The sequence below is a fragment of the Chroicocephalus ridibundus genome, chromosome 1 (assembly GCF_963924245.1).
Source record: "Chroicocephalus ridibundus chromosome 1, bChrRid1.1, whole genome shotgun sequence".
Lineage (NCBI taxonomy): Eukaryota > Metazoa > Chordata > Aves > Charadriiformes > Laridae > Chroicocephalus > Chroicocephalus ridibundus.
The window spans coordinates 33,141,580-33,158,209 of NC_086284.1; the positions used below are offsets into that span (position 1 = coordinate 33,141,580).

At 46.3% G+C, this 16,630-nt stretch overlaps 1 protein-coding gene across 1 annotated transcript; it reads right to left on the reverse strand.

The window, feature by feature from the left end:
* Positions 1–980: 980 nt before the first annotated feature.
* Positions 981–9,659, reverse strand: ARL11 (ADP ribosylation factor like GTPase 11). Its single transcript, XM_063334013.1, has one exon. It carries the CDS (start codon positions 9,338–9,340, stop codon positions 8,735–8,737), a length of 606 nt encoding a protein of 201 aa, XP_063190083.1. The 5' UTR covers positions 9,341–9,659; the 3' UTR covers positions 981–8,734.
* Positions 9,660–16,630: the final 6,971 nt, after the last annotated feature.

Genomic DNA, 16,630 nt, shown 5'->3' on the forward strand with positions numbered 1-16,630 from the left:
TTAATCTGATGTCTTCTGCTGGGCTTCATAAGATCTCCGTTAGCTCCATGGTGAATTAAATGCATTTCAGCCTGAGCAGCAGCGGCTGTTGGGCATGGTATTTCAGCTATGGCTGCGGACAGACCACTGCACGCTTCTGCAGCAATTCCTGCAGTGTGGGAATCTCGGCATCCATAAGGTTTTCTGGAAATTTGCTCCCCAGATGGGTCCCTCGGCTTGAGAGCACCTTGTTCCCAGTGCCTCTTGCTTGTCGAGGGCATTCACCCAGCTGATAGCGGGTGTCAGGCAGGATGCTTCCACGAAGGAGCTTGGAGAGGACGCCAAGGGAAAAGCACATTCTTTTGCATCCAGCTTATTTGGAAAAAAGAAGGTGTCCTCCTTACACAAAGCCTGCTGTGTCTGTAATGCACCAACTGCTAAACCAGCGTGGAAGGCACGGCAAGATTCCCACCGACCGTTCCTGCAGCTGACTCAGGTGAACGTCGCCCACACATCACCAAACCTGGACTGACAAAAGTGTCCCACAAAAATGACTGGAGCTTTTAAAAGTTATTTTTATTTCACCACTTCTAAACCTTTAAAAATTAAAACGAAACTTTCACGGAGCACTGACGGTTTCTGTTTCTGGGGAGATCTTACTCCTGAAGCTCCCGCGCGGGGCATGTACTGCAGTATCGGCTGCGGCTTATTCCTCGGGAATGGATGTGCCGGGTTCAGTCCCTGAGTACAGAGATGCGCAGCGCTGGGAATACGCAATGCTGTGGCCCAAACTAGGTATAAATAAACCAAAATCCAGGCAGGACACGACACAAACAAACAGTCTGACCCCAGCTTCTTAATTGTCTTGACTCCCTAGTTGACGACTTTAATGAGGCAGCCTGGTTTGGGCGTAGATTTTGTTTTGCAGATGAAACTTCCTCCACTGTCCCTGGTTTTTAGGGTTTGGGGGTTTGTTTTGTTTTTCTTCCTTTTTACAGATGTATTGTTTACATTGCCACTTTATCTTTTTTCCTTTTCAAAAGGTTGACATGGCTTTTAGTGCTGCACTTGTACTAGCATCATGGGTATAACACGGCATCTCGAAATTCACAGCAAATATGTTCTCAAGAGCTCTTTCCTTGCGCCTATTTTCTTTCCTGGGGCACATCAACTTCAAGAAAACATCAAGAAGCACCATTAAGCTCCGGCACCAAAATGAGACTGAAATCATTTAATTAGGGTGCATCTCCCATGAGGAAGATGGCAGAGACCGTGAGATGCTCCTGTGTAGCTGCAGCACTCGTGGTCGTGAACTGGGCAGTTGTGGGACGGCATCGCAGCAGGCTGCTGCCTGCTGGTGACGAGATCAAAGTGACAGACACAAGTAGGGCGACCTGGGGCCAGCCCCAAGGACGCAGTAAGGCACGGCCTGCCGTAAGCCAGTCTGTGGCATTTTTGGCTTCTCCCTCTGGCCGAGGCCCTGATCTTTCCCAGAGACTTAACGCCCACCAGGGCTCCCATCATATGTCAGAAAGGACCTGTCCTCCTGTGATTTCCCTGCATGTTGTGGTTTAACCCCAGCCACCAGGTGGGACCACACAGCCCCCCGAGCTGGGAAGGGGGAGAGAACTGGAAGAGTAAAAGAGAGAAAAAACTCGTGGGTTGAGACAGTTTAATAGGTAGAGCAAAAGCCCCGCACACAACCAAAGCAAAACAAGGAATTTATTCACTGTTTCCCATTAGCAGGCAGGTGTTCAGCCATCTCCAGGAAAGCAGGGCTCCATCATGGTTTGGGAAGACAAACGCCGTAACTCCGAATGTCCTACCCTTCCCTCTTCTTACCCCGGTTTTATATACTGACCATGACATCATGTGGTACGGGGTATCCCTTTGGTCAGCTGGGGTCAGCTGTCCCACCTGTGCCTCCTCCCAACTTTCTGTGCACTCCCAGCCTCCTCACTGGCAGGACAGTATGAGCAGCAGAAAAGGCCTTGCCTGCTTAGCAACAACCAAAACCATCAGTGTTTACCAACACCGTTTTCATCCCAAATCCAAAGCACAGCACTATACCAGCTGCTAGTGAGAAAGTCAACTCTACCCCAGCTGAAACCATGACCCTGGATCAGTGCTTTCTTGCTAGCAGCTGTGTGTGAGCTCCCATGCAGAGGTGGAGGTAGCTAATGGGACCTTCAGCTCGGCGAGCAGAGGGAACAACAAGGTCGTTTGTTACCCCTGCTGATGGTGCTGGGAGGATAGATGGCAATCTGAGCGACTTTTTATATGGTGCTGGGAGGATAGATGGCAATCTGAGCGACTTTTTTATGTAGGATGAAGATAGGGTGCAGAAAAGGACCACAAAAATATTGAGGCTGTTCTCTTTATCGAAGACAGAACGGCATCTGGTTGAAGTCAGTCACAAGTGCTTCTTCCCAGGGAGAAAATATGAGAGAATAAAAGGAGAAAGGGAGAAAGCCCAGGGCGAAACTGAGGGGCCAAACCAGCGCCTTCCTGTCGGGCCATGGTGCCCGTGTTGCCCGAAGACCTGGGGTTGCCTGCAGGCGCCTCCACATGGACACGTCCCCAGCCCTCCCAGTCGTTCCCATGCACTGTCTTTGAAGACCTGCGTTTTCTCAGGGGCTCGGTGGACGTTGTCCCCGTGCCTCCTGGGGCAGCTCCGGAGGCTCAGGACCCACTTCCCCATGATTGCAGCCCCAAACCTGCTCTTCCTTGCTGAGCGTCCTTTGCTTTGCTGCTGACGGGCCCATCCTGTCTTGCAGAAATGGGGCATCCTCGGGAATGGTCTGTCATATTTTGCCTCTGCATTGACTTTCCCCCAGGTACAGGGGGAAGCTGCTTCTCCATCCTTGCGAAAGCTCAACCCTGAGGCACGCTGTGTGGACACAGCTGTGTGCGGTGCTGGACTCCTGCTCCAGCCCCGTACTGACCCAAACCTCGTGTCTTGGGGCATGGACTTTTATCATTGGTCTTCATTTACAATATTATCAAAGAAAAAGGCCTAGTGTTAATTGCTGTCAAAAGCCAGAAAATAATGAGGTGTAAAGTGCTTGTCCTTATGAGCAGAACAGACCCTCGACTGACCATACACCCCCGGGAAATGAGGGCTCCATCTCTGCTCTCAGCTGGTATTTTTCTTCCCAAGGAAACCTCCAGTTTGATCTTTCCGAAGTCTTTTCCCTCCGTTATCAAACTTCACGTGGGCCCGTGGGGGTTTGTCCTCTCACTGCAAAAACCAGTGGCTTCGTAAGCCCACCACAGTTTGATTAAAAAGCAAACATTGGACCTATGTCCAAGGCCAAGTGGGTCGTTACCGCAGAGCCGCCCATCGCCAGGCCGGTTTTCTTTGTGCGAGTGGTTGTGGCTTGTTGGAAAAACCCTCGTTACCACATCCAAATGTGGTTAGCCAGCACAGGCCAAAGAAATTAAAAAAATAAAAATCTGAGGCCTAAGGGAGAATTTAAGAATGGTTCATCAGCTCTGGGAGCTCCAGGGAGATTGTTTCTCGCAGCAATTAGCAGACAAGGCGATGGTGCCGGACTGATTTAAAGCATTGGAGCTTTGGAGGTGACGGATGTTGGATTGGGTCGGAGCCGAGGTTTGTGCTTCTGGTCTGACCACAGAGTCAGGCAAGGGCACAGGCAGAGGGGGATGCGCTTGTGGGGTCCGGGTTGGCATCGCCTTTCACAGCAGTTGGATAATTTATCTTTTTTTTTCCTTTTTTCTTTTTGCAGGAACTTTATACAAATCTCATTGTGTGAAGTGTGAGGTGAGGGAATGACCAGCTCCCAGCCATGGATGCGTCAGTGAGGTCCTAACCCAAACGCCAGCCTTCACCTGGCGTTTTTAGTGATGTCCGGACGGCAAGCTCAGGGCTGAGACTCAAGCAAATGCATCATGAAAAAATCAAGTATCGGAAAGTTTAGATGAAGGCCAGTTAATTAACCCTTTGAAGGCTATAATGTCTTAAACTGTAGTTTGTCGTTTGTCTTAGTCATAATTGCATGACTGTTTTTTAGTACCATTTGGCGAGGATATTAATTTTTTTTTAAGAGGTGGCATCACCTGTGGTTTTACTCCTTGTTTTTTCTTGGTGAGTTACATGTGGTGAATTTTTACAGGTGGTATTTCAGGGTCTCTTTAAGAGGAGGAAATTAATTTACAGCCGTTAGGTGTATTAAAGTGATAATTAAGACATTCCATTGCATTATACAGCCTGTCTCCTAAGAAAAGGGCTTTTTTTTACAGTCTTTTTTATGTTGTAGCTCTTCTCAGCTTTTTAAAAAATTCTTATTGACCTTTTTTGCCCCCAGGCCTTTCCCAGGTCTCTGGCTGCTGCCCTAACACTCTTCTCCCGGGGTTACAGCCGGTCACAGCTCCCTCTCGCGTGTCCCGTGGCTGCCTGTTCCCTCTTTAAATAGTTCCTTGGCAACCGTTCATGTCCTCACCCTGCAGCCCTGGGATCGCCTGGTTCCCCTCTGATCTAAAGCCCTTCAGCAAGACCATCAGAGAAGCCCCATCGGTAACTGCTCAGCAAATGCCATGTAGGTCCATCGGAAAACAAAGAAACACTGCCAAGAGCAGAAATGAGCCAACGTGCAAGTAGAAAGCGTTTTGTGTCACGGAATGGCTGAAATATGGAAGTTGTGAAGAGACCAGGGAAAAGGTGACTCGTCCTCCCTGTTACTGGTTTTTAGCATCGGTTGGGTTTTTTCCAGCTCTTTGCTTTCCTTCTCTCTGGGGGCGGATGGAAAACTCCTTGTCAGAAATTTAAAAAATAAAAAAAAAAAAAAGGGTTTGTTGAAGCTGCTTTAAAAACCAGCCCTGCATAGAGGTTAGTAAATCAGTGAGTAATTAGCTGTGCCCTTTCATAAATAGTGTGCAAGATGACCAAAGTGTCTTGATGGCCGCAAAAGAGGCAGCAGGACCCGGAGGCAGCTCCTGCTGCAGTGATCTCCGCAAAGCTGAGAAGGGATGGGAGGTCTCAGGGGTGGAGGAGCTGATGGCCCTGGGCAAGGAGCACGCTCTGACAGACCAAGCAAGGGCAGATACTTACCAGTATGGCTCTTCTCAGCGGAGTGACAGGGAAGATTAATGCACGATTATGAATTCCGGTTACATTACTGTAAGGTTAATACATACCAGAGTGCCTCTAAAGGCGTTGGGTTGTTGAATCTCCATCCTTGGAGACATTCAAAACTGCTGCACCAGGCCTTGAGCAACCTGATTTAAGCAGGGTATCGTACCAGATGTCCCTTCCAAACCTTACTATCCTATGAGTTGGCCACTTTTGGCAATACTTTTAGCTCATAACCACCAGATTCAAGATCACAGAAAAGCAGAGCACATTAACAACTAAATACTGACCAGGTCAGCCAAAGAGAGAGACGATGAAACCGTAGGAAACTACTAGCAGAGTCTGGAGGCAGGATGCAAGTTACCACAAGGGTGGTGGGGTCAAAAAAACAGCAGCGAAACTATTTCCAAGCAATGCTTTTCCTTTATAAAGAGAGCCAAATAAATACTTGTTGCTGAAAAAAACTAAAAGGAAATAAAAGGGAAACAACCCGCTGTTCCAAACACCTCCTTTTGGCATTGAGACAGCCAACACCAGGGATAGCAAGTGGATGGACTTAGCATCCAGAAAAACTGCTAAAAAGGAATCTCGAGCAACCAGAGTGGGCTCTGGGGCCAATAACCCAAAGGATACTTCAAATTTGTGAGGAACCTGAAACAAGAAAACGTCCCAAGGACTTTTCTTTTGTCTGCTACTAAGAGAGAAGCTGTGTTATTTTAGAAATCAGCGCAGAGGTTGTGACACCTATCACACACACAGGAAGATGGAGACTCTAAGTTCGAGGGTGCCCTCCTGGCTGGAGTCCGTAAGTGCAGACGTTTAAAGGATTAATACAGCTCCATGAGGCAGCAGCTCTCGGCAGCAGCAGAATTACCGAGAAAAAGAGGCAACAAACTTCCTTCCCTAGAGCTGGCTTCTTCCTGCAAACCTCCACGCTTCTCCCTGGCTTCTTCCTGCAACCCTCCACACTGCTCCCTTTGAACTGGGCGGGAGTTTTGACACTGAAGCATTTAAGTGCCGTTGGGTGAGCGTCCTGCAAGCATTTGATGAGAGCAGAGCAGGGCTCGTTAGATTGGCTTGTTTTAACACGTTTTCCAGCGCTGGAGAAAAGAGAAAATAATTAGAAGTAAACTCCATGTTGCTGTTTCAAACATTATGACACAGCATCGTTTTGACAGTCTCTAACAATGGCATAAATGAGCCGAGTAATGTGACCAAGCGTTTAGAAAAGCCTTATTCCGGAAAACAAGGATGTTAAATCACATGATGCCCCATGAGATGGGGTATTTTTCCAAATTACTGCTTCAAGGGAAGTGAGAACACTTTCAGTAACCGGGAGGTTGCTTCCTCAGTTTCAGGCATTCACGGTTTCCACTGCCAAGAGCAACCTCTTCTTCCCCACCACCTATCCCGCTATTTTCATTTTTAATAAGTCATATTTACCAAAGGCTGGTGGTTACCTCTATTTGCTGCCAGAGGAGCCTATTTTTTTCTCTTTAAAGGGCTTAAAAAACACTCATGGGGAAATGGAAAGTTTTCAGTGCCCTTTTTCACCACCAGCAGACAATCCTGTAGAGTCAAATGCATACATCAAGAGCCAAGTAGGACTGAAACACCATCAGGACAACCCTTCAGTCTGTGTTGGGTTTAAAGTATTGGTGATCCCCCACCCTGATGTACAATACTCGGCTTTGTACCACATGAGATACAAGACCGAAACAGCAGCAAACTCAATAAAGAGAAGGTTTTTGGCAGGGCAGTACCACACAGAGCCTTTTGCGTTGGATGGGTGCCTGAGAAGACATGGCTTTTTCATGTACTGGTGACCAGGTTGCATAGATGACCTGAGTTCATTCATCTCTATCTAGATACTAGCACGTGTGCTGTCTCACAAGAACTGCTCCGTCCCCCTCTGACAGTCAAATACCCAACACGTCCACTGGGGACTTGTGTGTTAGGAGCAAACGATGATCACCTACAACCAGCCAAAGGCAGATCAACCGGCTTATGTTAAATGCAAAGATTTAGAGATGTGATTTTGTCCTCCTTACCATGCACACAGCTTTGTCGTATAATTCATTATACCATTCAATGCTGTTTAAATATACCCATAACCATGACCACTGAGGCCAGCTCAGCACTGGAGTACTATTTCATAGCATATCACAGTTCTTATATATTAATGCTGCTAAAAAGTCTGGCTTTTTCCACTGGGAAGGATTTCTTTTATTGAGACCTTCCTATAAATGCCATATTCTGTTTCTTCATGACTGTTCAAACCTCATATTCCAGCTGCTGCCTTCAATGAAATGAGGCTAATAACAGTACCAGTAACAGCTGGATGATTAATTCTTTAACAACTGTGAAGTGCTCTGGTATGAACAGAAGAGGATTTCACCATGTATTTCTCTTTGGTGTTTCTAGGTGGAATAAGTTCTGCCTCGAAAACGGCTGACTTCTGCTGCCTGAAAATTTTGTGTCCTTTCTCTCCTCTGCCCCCACCACTTCCATTCATTTCATAATAAAGTAGGGATTGCTAGGAAATTTCTTAATTTTAACCCTGAATAACAGAGTTTTGAGTACAGGTAGCTCTCAGGCACATTTTACAGGTTTTTCCAATGGTAGGTTCAGCAGGATCAGACAAAGACCATCACTGCAAGAAGGGACCCAGCCCTGTCATGATCCGCCAGGGGCATTTCAATTGCCCCCGACACATTTGGGTGTGGAAACCCCTTTGGTTACCAACCTGCCTGTGCCCAGAGGTGCCCACGGTTACCAATGTCCATAGAGTAGTCTCATCCAGTTTCAAAAAGTCTGAGAGACGGGACTTTGTCTTGGTTGTTCAGGCCACCACGAGGATATTTAGAGGTTGACTGGCCATGCAGACATGTTTCCAAGCATCTAGAAGTCAGATTTGGTTTCTTTATATCCAAATATAATCCAAGGAAAGTGAGGTACCATTTTCATGAAATCAGTATTTGATAAAAATAACAAACGTAAAAGAAAGACCCAAAACAAGAAATGCAGAAATAAATATATACACATCCTTGAACCACATTACGCCATCCAATTCTGAGTCACATCGATGGTTTGAAGATTATACCCGTAGATGCCTCATTAAAACCAATTAGCTGTCGGTTGTTCGAAGTCCTGCACTTACACTGCTCCAGTTCAGCCCTTCCCTTTTAGCAGCTGCTGCTTTTCCAGATGATGAACAATGACGATTCGAGCTGAGCGAGAAGCGGCATGGGGCACGTTCAAACACCCGCCTGTGGGGATCACCCCATCAGGATAGATGCATTGGGGCTGGGAGCCATGGAAAGAAAATAACCCCCTCTGTCCCTTGTGTGCATCTCTGGTGTGATTTATACTGCTCTGGCAAAAAGCATCCCTGCGGAAGCACTGGACACACAAAATGGATGAGCAGAGCCTGGCGACTGCGGGAAAAGCTGCGGCCAGTGATAAGAGTCCAAGAGATGGAGCCAAAAATGCTCCACGGTGGGAGTTTTGCTCAAAGGTCTTCCTGGTGGATTTCGGTGGTGAGCGGCTGGCTGTTTTTCGGTGTTGCTTGTGCCAGCTGCTCATTTTAGGGGACACCTGGAGGCTGGGATCCTCCGCAGCAAACCTGCGGGCTGCAATGGGTGGGAAGGGTCTGCTCAAGGTTCAGGTTTGCCCCGGAGCTTGCCTCCTCCCCGTTGGCCCTGCGAGGGGCTGCTCTTGGGCTGGAGAACTCTGCTCCAGACCCCGCAGCAGCTCTCCCAGGATGGCCAGGACTTCCTGCAGGCCCTGTCCCGTGTGGGCACTGCAACCCCGGAGCACCCAGCGTCGCTCTACCAGCCGCCCCCGCTGCAGCATCTCCCCCAGCTCGGCGGGAGCCAGTGCTCCTGGCACCTCCTGCTTGTTGGCCAGGAGGAGGACGGGGACGCCAGCCATGCTGGGGTGGCTTAGCGCTTCCTCCAGCTCCGCTGCTGCTTCGGGCAGCCGGGCCGTGTCTGTGCTGTCGAGCACAAAGACGAGGGTACTAGTGTCCTCCAGGTAGTCAGGCCAGCTTGCCCGCAGGCTACCTTGTCCGCCAACGTCCCAGAGGGTGAAGGATAAGCCACAAGGCGTTTGCAGAGACTCCACGTTGAAGCCCACCGTCGGGCAGGTCTCCACAGCCCGCCCACTCTTCAGTTTGTAGAGAAGGGTGGATTTGCCGGCGAAGTCAAGCCCCAGCATGACAACTCGAGCATCTCTTTTGCGCCAGCCTTTGGAGATCAGCTTCCCCATCAAGATGCTGTCACAAACGTGGCAAAAAAAAAATCGCAGCCAAAAAAAAAGAAAGCAAGCGTATTTCCTCAATAATGTCAGTTAATAACAGAGTGCTCAGTTCTGCCTCTCCGAGAGGGCACCTTAGGTTTGCTGAAGAAAGACACAGGCAGCTTGCTTTTGCTTCTCTTCGTAGCTAAAATGAGGTAAGAGCTATTATTTATGAGGTGTGGAGCAGAGCCAGGGAGCGCCGCTGGAAACAACAATTTCTATATCCCAGCTCCGCTGCCGCTAACTTCCATTTCTATTCACGACCTGAAGTGATCAGTGCAAAAGAGAGCCAACTTTTTGCAGGAAGAGGTGGGGAGATGGTGGAGCAAGTTTCCTCCTCCTCTTCCTCCTCCTCCTCCTCCTCGCGTACAGAAATAAACGAGCTTTTGTTCATTGGCTTCTCTAGGGGAAATCCACCCCCTGGCAGGATAGGACAAGGAGGAACCCGGCTTTCGGACCAGAGTTACTCTGGGAATTTGCTGAATCACAGCTCAAGGGTGTGGATTTAAACATGAGCAACAAGACGACTGACAATTTTTCTGCCAGCCTTACGGTAGAAAGTACAAAACCAGTCTCCGTAGCATCAGCTTTTACTACCTGTTGCACCGACGGTAACGACAGCAATTTAAAAAAAAATGCACACAAGCATGTTTTTTTATGTCTCGTTGATATGTGACCAGTCAAAATGCCTTTGCTGGGGTGAAAATCTATAAAATTCTTTACATCAAGGCATTTACTACATTTTAACTTTTGTAAGTGAAGCAAAGTCAGTCCTCTGTGGCTGAGGGGGTAAAAAAAATCCCTTAAAAGAAGGGGAAAATGTTTAACGAGACAGCACTGCTTGAACTTTAAACGCCAGAGGCAAAAATGTGCTGCTGAAACAGCTCCGAGAGTCGCTTGTGTAAGAGCGGCTGATGGCAGCCAGGCAGAGGCCCAGCAAAGGCAGTGTTTACCTTCTTTATTGGATGGGTTTTTCTCCTAAAAGGCTGCTCAGAGGCAGAACTGAAAGCGGCTGTAAATCTCACATCACGGCACTAACGCAGAGCTGCTCTCCAGCCACAGTTACTTGAGGATGAAGAAGGAAATGTGATTCATCTGTGCTTCCCTGCGGGGGGGTGGGGGCTTCCACGTGTCTCAGGATGCAGTTTCCCCAGCGATGATCTCCGCATGATGCCTCCATGTCGCAAGCCACCCTTGCTGGGATGAAATTCGGCATGTGGAAGGGACTGTCTGGTCAGCGACCAGGTCACTGGTGGCCAAACAGAGGCATATTTCTTACCCTGGGGGCAAGATGTGGCAGTTTTCCATCTTTTGAGGAAAGCAAGATGAATGAGAAACAGAACAAAACAAGGATTCCAGCCCAGATAGACTGCAGGGGATTGCAAAGGGTCCTACAGACCATGTTTTGTAAGATACTTCTGTGATACATGTCTCTCCTGTAGTTAACCCACAGAGCTGGTTGGCACCAAGAGCCTCCACAGGCTTTGTGCAGCTTGTGGATATGTAAAACGTGTTGCAATGGTCAGGCTTTAGGTTAACCCAAAAGCTACTGCTTATTTACAGCAGCTGTTGCAGAGTTAATCTAACAGTATAAATGCACCACCACGCATCTGAAACCAGTCTGTAAATGGAAAAAGGGCAGGAAGCTCCCTAGATGGGAATAAAAGAAGAGAACTACAATGTGCAGCGGATCCTGATCCTTCAGGCAACCGTTTGCACACTCTGCAGTGCATGCTGCTACCCGAGGGTTACCCATTTGTCCGAGTTCTTTATTTTCAAAAATAAGTTAAATTGTTCTCTGGCTCCTCAACCTGCTTGTTCTCCATTTTGGGAAAACCTTCCTCCCCATATTTCATTGTACTGTAAGATCAATGTAGTTGGTATGTTTTGATGTACCAGTGGGTCGAGTGAATTGTCTCTTGATCTTTTCGTGTTTCTCCTGCCTCTGCTACTGCTCATCTTCTCTGAGGTTTGGTAGGAGACTGTGGTACGCAGCTGTTTCATCTGACCAGATATTCATAGCGCTGAAATTTCTTTTAAGTAAACTAGAATATAAATACAGGAAGCAAGGGTGGAAATTCTAGCATTCAATGAATAATTGAGTATTTGAAATATGATGTGATGGAGTCTTTATTGCAATGCTCTCTAACACGCTACAGAAATAGGCTGCTTCCGAAAAAAAAAAAAAGAAAAAGAAGAAATAAAATTAGAATTAAGAATGCAACTAGGGTATCATTTTATTGAAGACTGCTTTCAGGTTTTCTATGGTACAGAACAGAGTAATATACGAGGAAATAGAGGCAACTCTATATTTTTCTGCAGCCTATTTTCTTTCTGCCTGCCAATTATTCCAAATATGGGGTACAAACTGTGCCTACAGTCTGTTCCACCCACAGCTATGTTATAAAAGCATAGTATTTCCAATAAATAATACATAGAAGCAATCGGAACGCTGTTTAAGAAAGAATGAAAGAAAAGCAAGTAAAAGCAGACGAGATGAGCTCTGAGTGAGTCTATTGCTAGAGCAGAAAGGCCATACACTAAATAATTCAGAAATTGTGTTCAAAGATGAAGACAGCCTCTACCCCTGCCATGTGTTACGTGGGCAGAATGAATGCACTTGCCTCGTGTTTCATGTCTCCCAAGTCACAGGAGCAAAGCCAGTGGTCACTAATTCCATTTATAATTTCATAGAATTTCAGTCAATTTATTTGTTTGCTGTTTGTTAGGCATGCATTTCCCTGTATCCTAGACGTTCACCACAAAGAGCAATAATCAGGACTAGTATTATAGGAGAGAATCCGCCCTTCTCCCCATGCCCTAAATATTCCAGTACCTGGAATTTTGTCCCAATGACTATATTCACTGTCAAAGCACTTTGCCCTCACTCCATGCGGCGCAGACAGAAGGAAGAAAGAGAATTTGAACTGAAAGAGGGTTGATTTAGATTGGATATAAGGAGGAAATTGCTTTCAGTAAGGGTGGCGAGACACTGGCACAGGTTGCCCAGAGAAGCTGTGGATGCCCCATCAGGTTGCTCAGAGCCCCGTCCGACCTGACCTTGAATGTTTCCAGGGATGGGGTATCTACCTCCTCTCTGGACACTGGCACAGGTTGCCCAGAGAGGTAGTAGGCGCCCCATCTCTGGAAACATTCAAGGTCAGGTTGGACGGGCCTCTGAGCAACCTGATCTAGTTGAAGATATCCCTGCTCATCGCAGGGGAGGTTGGACTACATGACCTTTCAAGGTCCCTTCCAACCCAAGCTATTCTATAATTCCATGACTGCTCAAAGTTGTTGACTGACTACCAAACGTTCAGAGTGACAAGATTCACACAACAAAACACACAGCAGATGTTAAGCACCTGCCCTTCAGGTGCCCATCAAGCACTCTGAGAGAGGTGCTGGTACCTCCAGGGCATTCCTGGTGGGGTTGGAAATAGGACATTGTTCTGTCAGCCCAGCTCATCCTGTGATCTCTGTTTTGCCTCTGCTGCTTGGGACAAACATTTGATGAAGGAAAATGTTTTTTGGTAGCATAACTGGCAGTGGATACGCTACTGGCTTTGTGCATGCCTTATCACAGTTGACTCTGCCCAGAAGCGTATGACTCCAGCAGGAAAGCACAAAATGTCACCTGCTATGCCCTCACTGATACCATGTCACAATTTTCAAAGGAGAAAGCTGGCCGCGGCTAAGCTCTGAGGAGAAGAGCATACTTCTGAGCTCTGCCTTGCAGAACAACCACACAAGTTTCCCCCCATGTCACGGGTTTGGATTTGAAAACTACAGGATGGGAAATCTCAGTCCAAGACCTTCCCTACATGTGGCTATGGCCTCCAGCAGCCTCCTGCTTGTCATGAGTTCAGTGGCGCAACAGAAGCTCAGCTCCTTCTGTGGTTGGGCTCAGTGTTCACAGCAGGTTGAATGGACACAATGAGTTGGTCCTCGTACCTGCAAGTGTCAAGAGTGCCCTGGATGGGTCCAAATAGTCTTCATTTGAACTCCCATGAGTGATGTCCTCCCCACTGTGACGGACCAGCACTGCCTGAAACAGTGTCAATCATGACATAGCATTGATTTGTTTGTCCTCCGTCGTCCAGAAAAGACATGATATAGGCTCCAGGGTATCTGGGAAAGGTTTGATGCTTTTTTTGGTGTTGTTTAGTGAACATTCCCTGTTGTTCAATTTCTGTATGCCTCATACAGCCAGAACAGAAAGTTGTTGAGAAGATGTCAGGGCTCTGAGCGCCCCAGCCCATCCCCTTTCTCAGGCAGGTACCTGATGCCCAGGGCTGGGGCCATCCCTACATGCCCCCCAGCCTGCCTGGTCCCTGGCTGGGGACAGTGGGATGGGTCCTGGATGCCAGGCCCTGCCCTGATGCCCCCTTGGGAGCCCTCATTGCACCCTGACGGCGAGGTAGATGTGGAGAAATATGTCACAGAGCAAAGACTTTTCTCTCGTGTTCTCATCCCTTAGCTGGCAGGTGTTGCAACAGCTGATGAGGAAAAGTACTTACCTTGCTTTGCTTTCTGTTTGAACTACTACACCTTTTGAATGCGACTGTAGAATATTTTTCATATTGTTACTGCAATCTCTGAATTTATAATTTCCAAAGCTGTTTAGAATTTTACCAGGACTCAGGTCCACTCTCGTTTATTCAAGTGCTACCCAAATTGTTTTAGTTTTTCCCATATAAATTAGCAATCCTCTGTACTCTTCTGCCTACACCACTGGGACTCTCATTGCAGGTCCTTCCTCTTATGTCTTAAATTCACAGATCTCTTTCTCCTTGACTCCTAACATCTCAGCTTTGCCTCCACAGCGCAATTCAAAACTGAGCTGGTTTGGCTTCCTTACCTACCCTAACACCACCACTCCCTTTTCTGAGCCTATTCATTAACTCTTCCTCTTACAACTGGTCTCTATCCCAGTTTAGGTCATACATTCACCTATGCTACATACTGCATACACGCTGTTTTCACCTTAGAAACTAGTTAAAATACAGCTCTGACTATCTTGCAATGCCTTACTCTCAATTCTTCCATTATTCTTAATATTTCTAGTTGAAAAGAAGCGCAAAAGATGGGTAAACGTACAAAAATATCAATGTCATGTGTGCCAAAAAAAGGCTTTTACTCCACACTCTTAAGTACCCTAGTTGAATATATCTGTTGAATATAAAAGCTATGAAGCAAGGGCTGGTTTTTTTACTATTCCTTCAGTTGCTTTCAAGAGGAAGCCCTACAGAGGCTATCTAATGATGCTCAACCGTACTGCCTGCCTGCACATAATATAGGTAATATCTTATCTGTTACTTCTATGGGAAGTAAAAATTACAGCTTGGAGCTATGCTGATGAAGCTCAGCTTTCAAAATTAGTCTGGAGGAAATTCTGCTTTGGAATATACAAATCCAGTTCCTCTTATGGGGCCTTTCCTCCTTCCAGTGCCACAGGAAGAAATGTGATTAAAATGTCAATGTAAGCATGGACCTGAAAATGAGCTTCAATATAACTTGCCAAGTTCCAGAGCAACAGTGGAGTCTCACCCTCTGTGCTCCTCAGATTCAAGGGGTTTGGATGCAAGGTTTTGTTTGATCATTTTTTTTCAGTTTTTGTCTTAGCTTATGTGTTCAGGACATTTTATAACACTAAAGGAAATGTATTGAAGAGAGACTGGAAATTACCAACAGGAATGAAAACTACAAACTCATCTTTACTACCTTTCTGTCTGGTAAAATGGATGATGGCAAAGACAAAGTGTGAAAATTCAGAAATTGCATTTTATCTGGCTGGCCACACAGTGTCACTGTTATCCCACACACGTCTCAATGGAGAGCCTCTCTCCAGCAGAATCGTCTCCTGCCAAACCGCAGATGTCAGAGCTCCTGCTTTGACTAGGGGAGGACTTAGAGCCCTCAGGCCTTTGGCACGCTTTTGCAGCAGGACCACTTTGAAACAGGTTTTGCTGAACAACAGCTGTACGTATACGTTGTATACCTGTTCTCTCACATCCACAGAGAGTTGATGGTGAGGACTGTGCAACAGAGTTGGAGTACGTTGCCAGCTTCATGCAGATAACATTTAGCTACAGATTGTTTTCAAATCAGATTCAGTTGGTATCGTATCCTAGGACTGTGCAGATCGAACGAAAACAGTTAACTGACTGATGGAAAAAATAATGCTGAACGAGGAGGAGAGAATTGCTTTGAAAACTTTTCTTCTTTCAGTATCCTTTAACTAGTCACTGACAGTTGCCATCACGACTCTTCACTGTTTGTGGTCACTTACAGAGCTGCAGATACAAAACAGACTTTTTAATCTACAACTTACAGGATTATAAATTCTCCTAAACTTGTATTTATCTGTGACTATGCACATATTTGTGATCTCCAGTTTCGACAATGTATACCTAGCAATGAAATTGATGCTTCAGGTTGCATTAGAATTTGGGGTGTAATTCCATGCCATGCTATTGTCTATTTCAAATCTCAAGTTTTCCCAGTTTGGTCACTAGAGAAAAGCACTTCACAATCACCTGCTACTGTTATCAGAAGAGATGTAAGCTGAGACTATCAGTGTAAGAGAGAGAGGGGGATCAACACCTGAGCTAACCCACCAAAGTTAGCAACAAGTTACACACGTTATCTGTATGCTGTCTTAAGCAATCATTCCTTTTCTTCTACAAAACTTGTCTCTGAATATCATTGCTTTGCCTGGTTGTCCTATTAAACGCTTTCATAACATTTCCAGTCTGTCATAACTCTTCCAAGGCAGATATAAGGTTTCATATCCCTTTTCCTTCTAGAAAAAATAATGGGGGAAGGTTGCTTTTGGTTATTGCTGGCTTTTACAAAAAGTCAAACTGAAAGAAAAAGAACTGAAACTAGATATTCGCAAGATTATAAAATTACTTCTGCTCCATACAGAGCACTTTTTTAGCTGTTTCAGCTGATTGTAAACCTCATACACAGTGTAAACTGCCTGCAACTACTATTTAAGGACTTATTGCACACTGTAAAAACTAATTAGTGATGACTAATAACAAGAAACTTAAACCCACATGGATAAAAAACCTGACTGGGGGCTTGTGTTCCAGTACTTGTTAAAACAACTGGATGTCTGTATATTGTAACTAAGCAGGTCTGTTCTACAATACTAAATAGGATCAAAGCTCTATTTACACAGCTCCACCTTTGCACCATTTCCTAGCAATGTCAGGAAAGGCAGTTGTTCTTGACAGATGATTCCTCTGCGTA

What these genes read in the sequence shown, in the direction of transcription:
- ARL11 (XM_063334013.1), bottom strand. Translation starts at nt 9,340, where the DNA reads ATGGGGAAGCTGATCTCCAAAGGCTGGCGCAAAAGAGATGCTCGAGTT.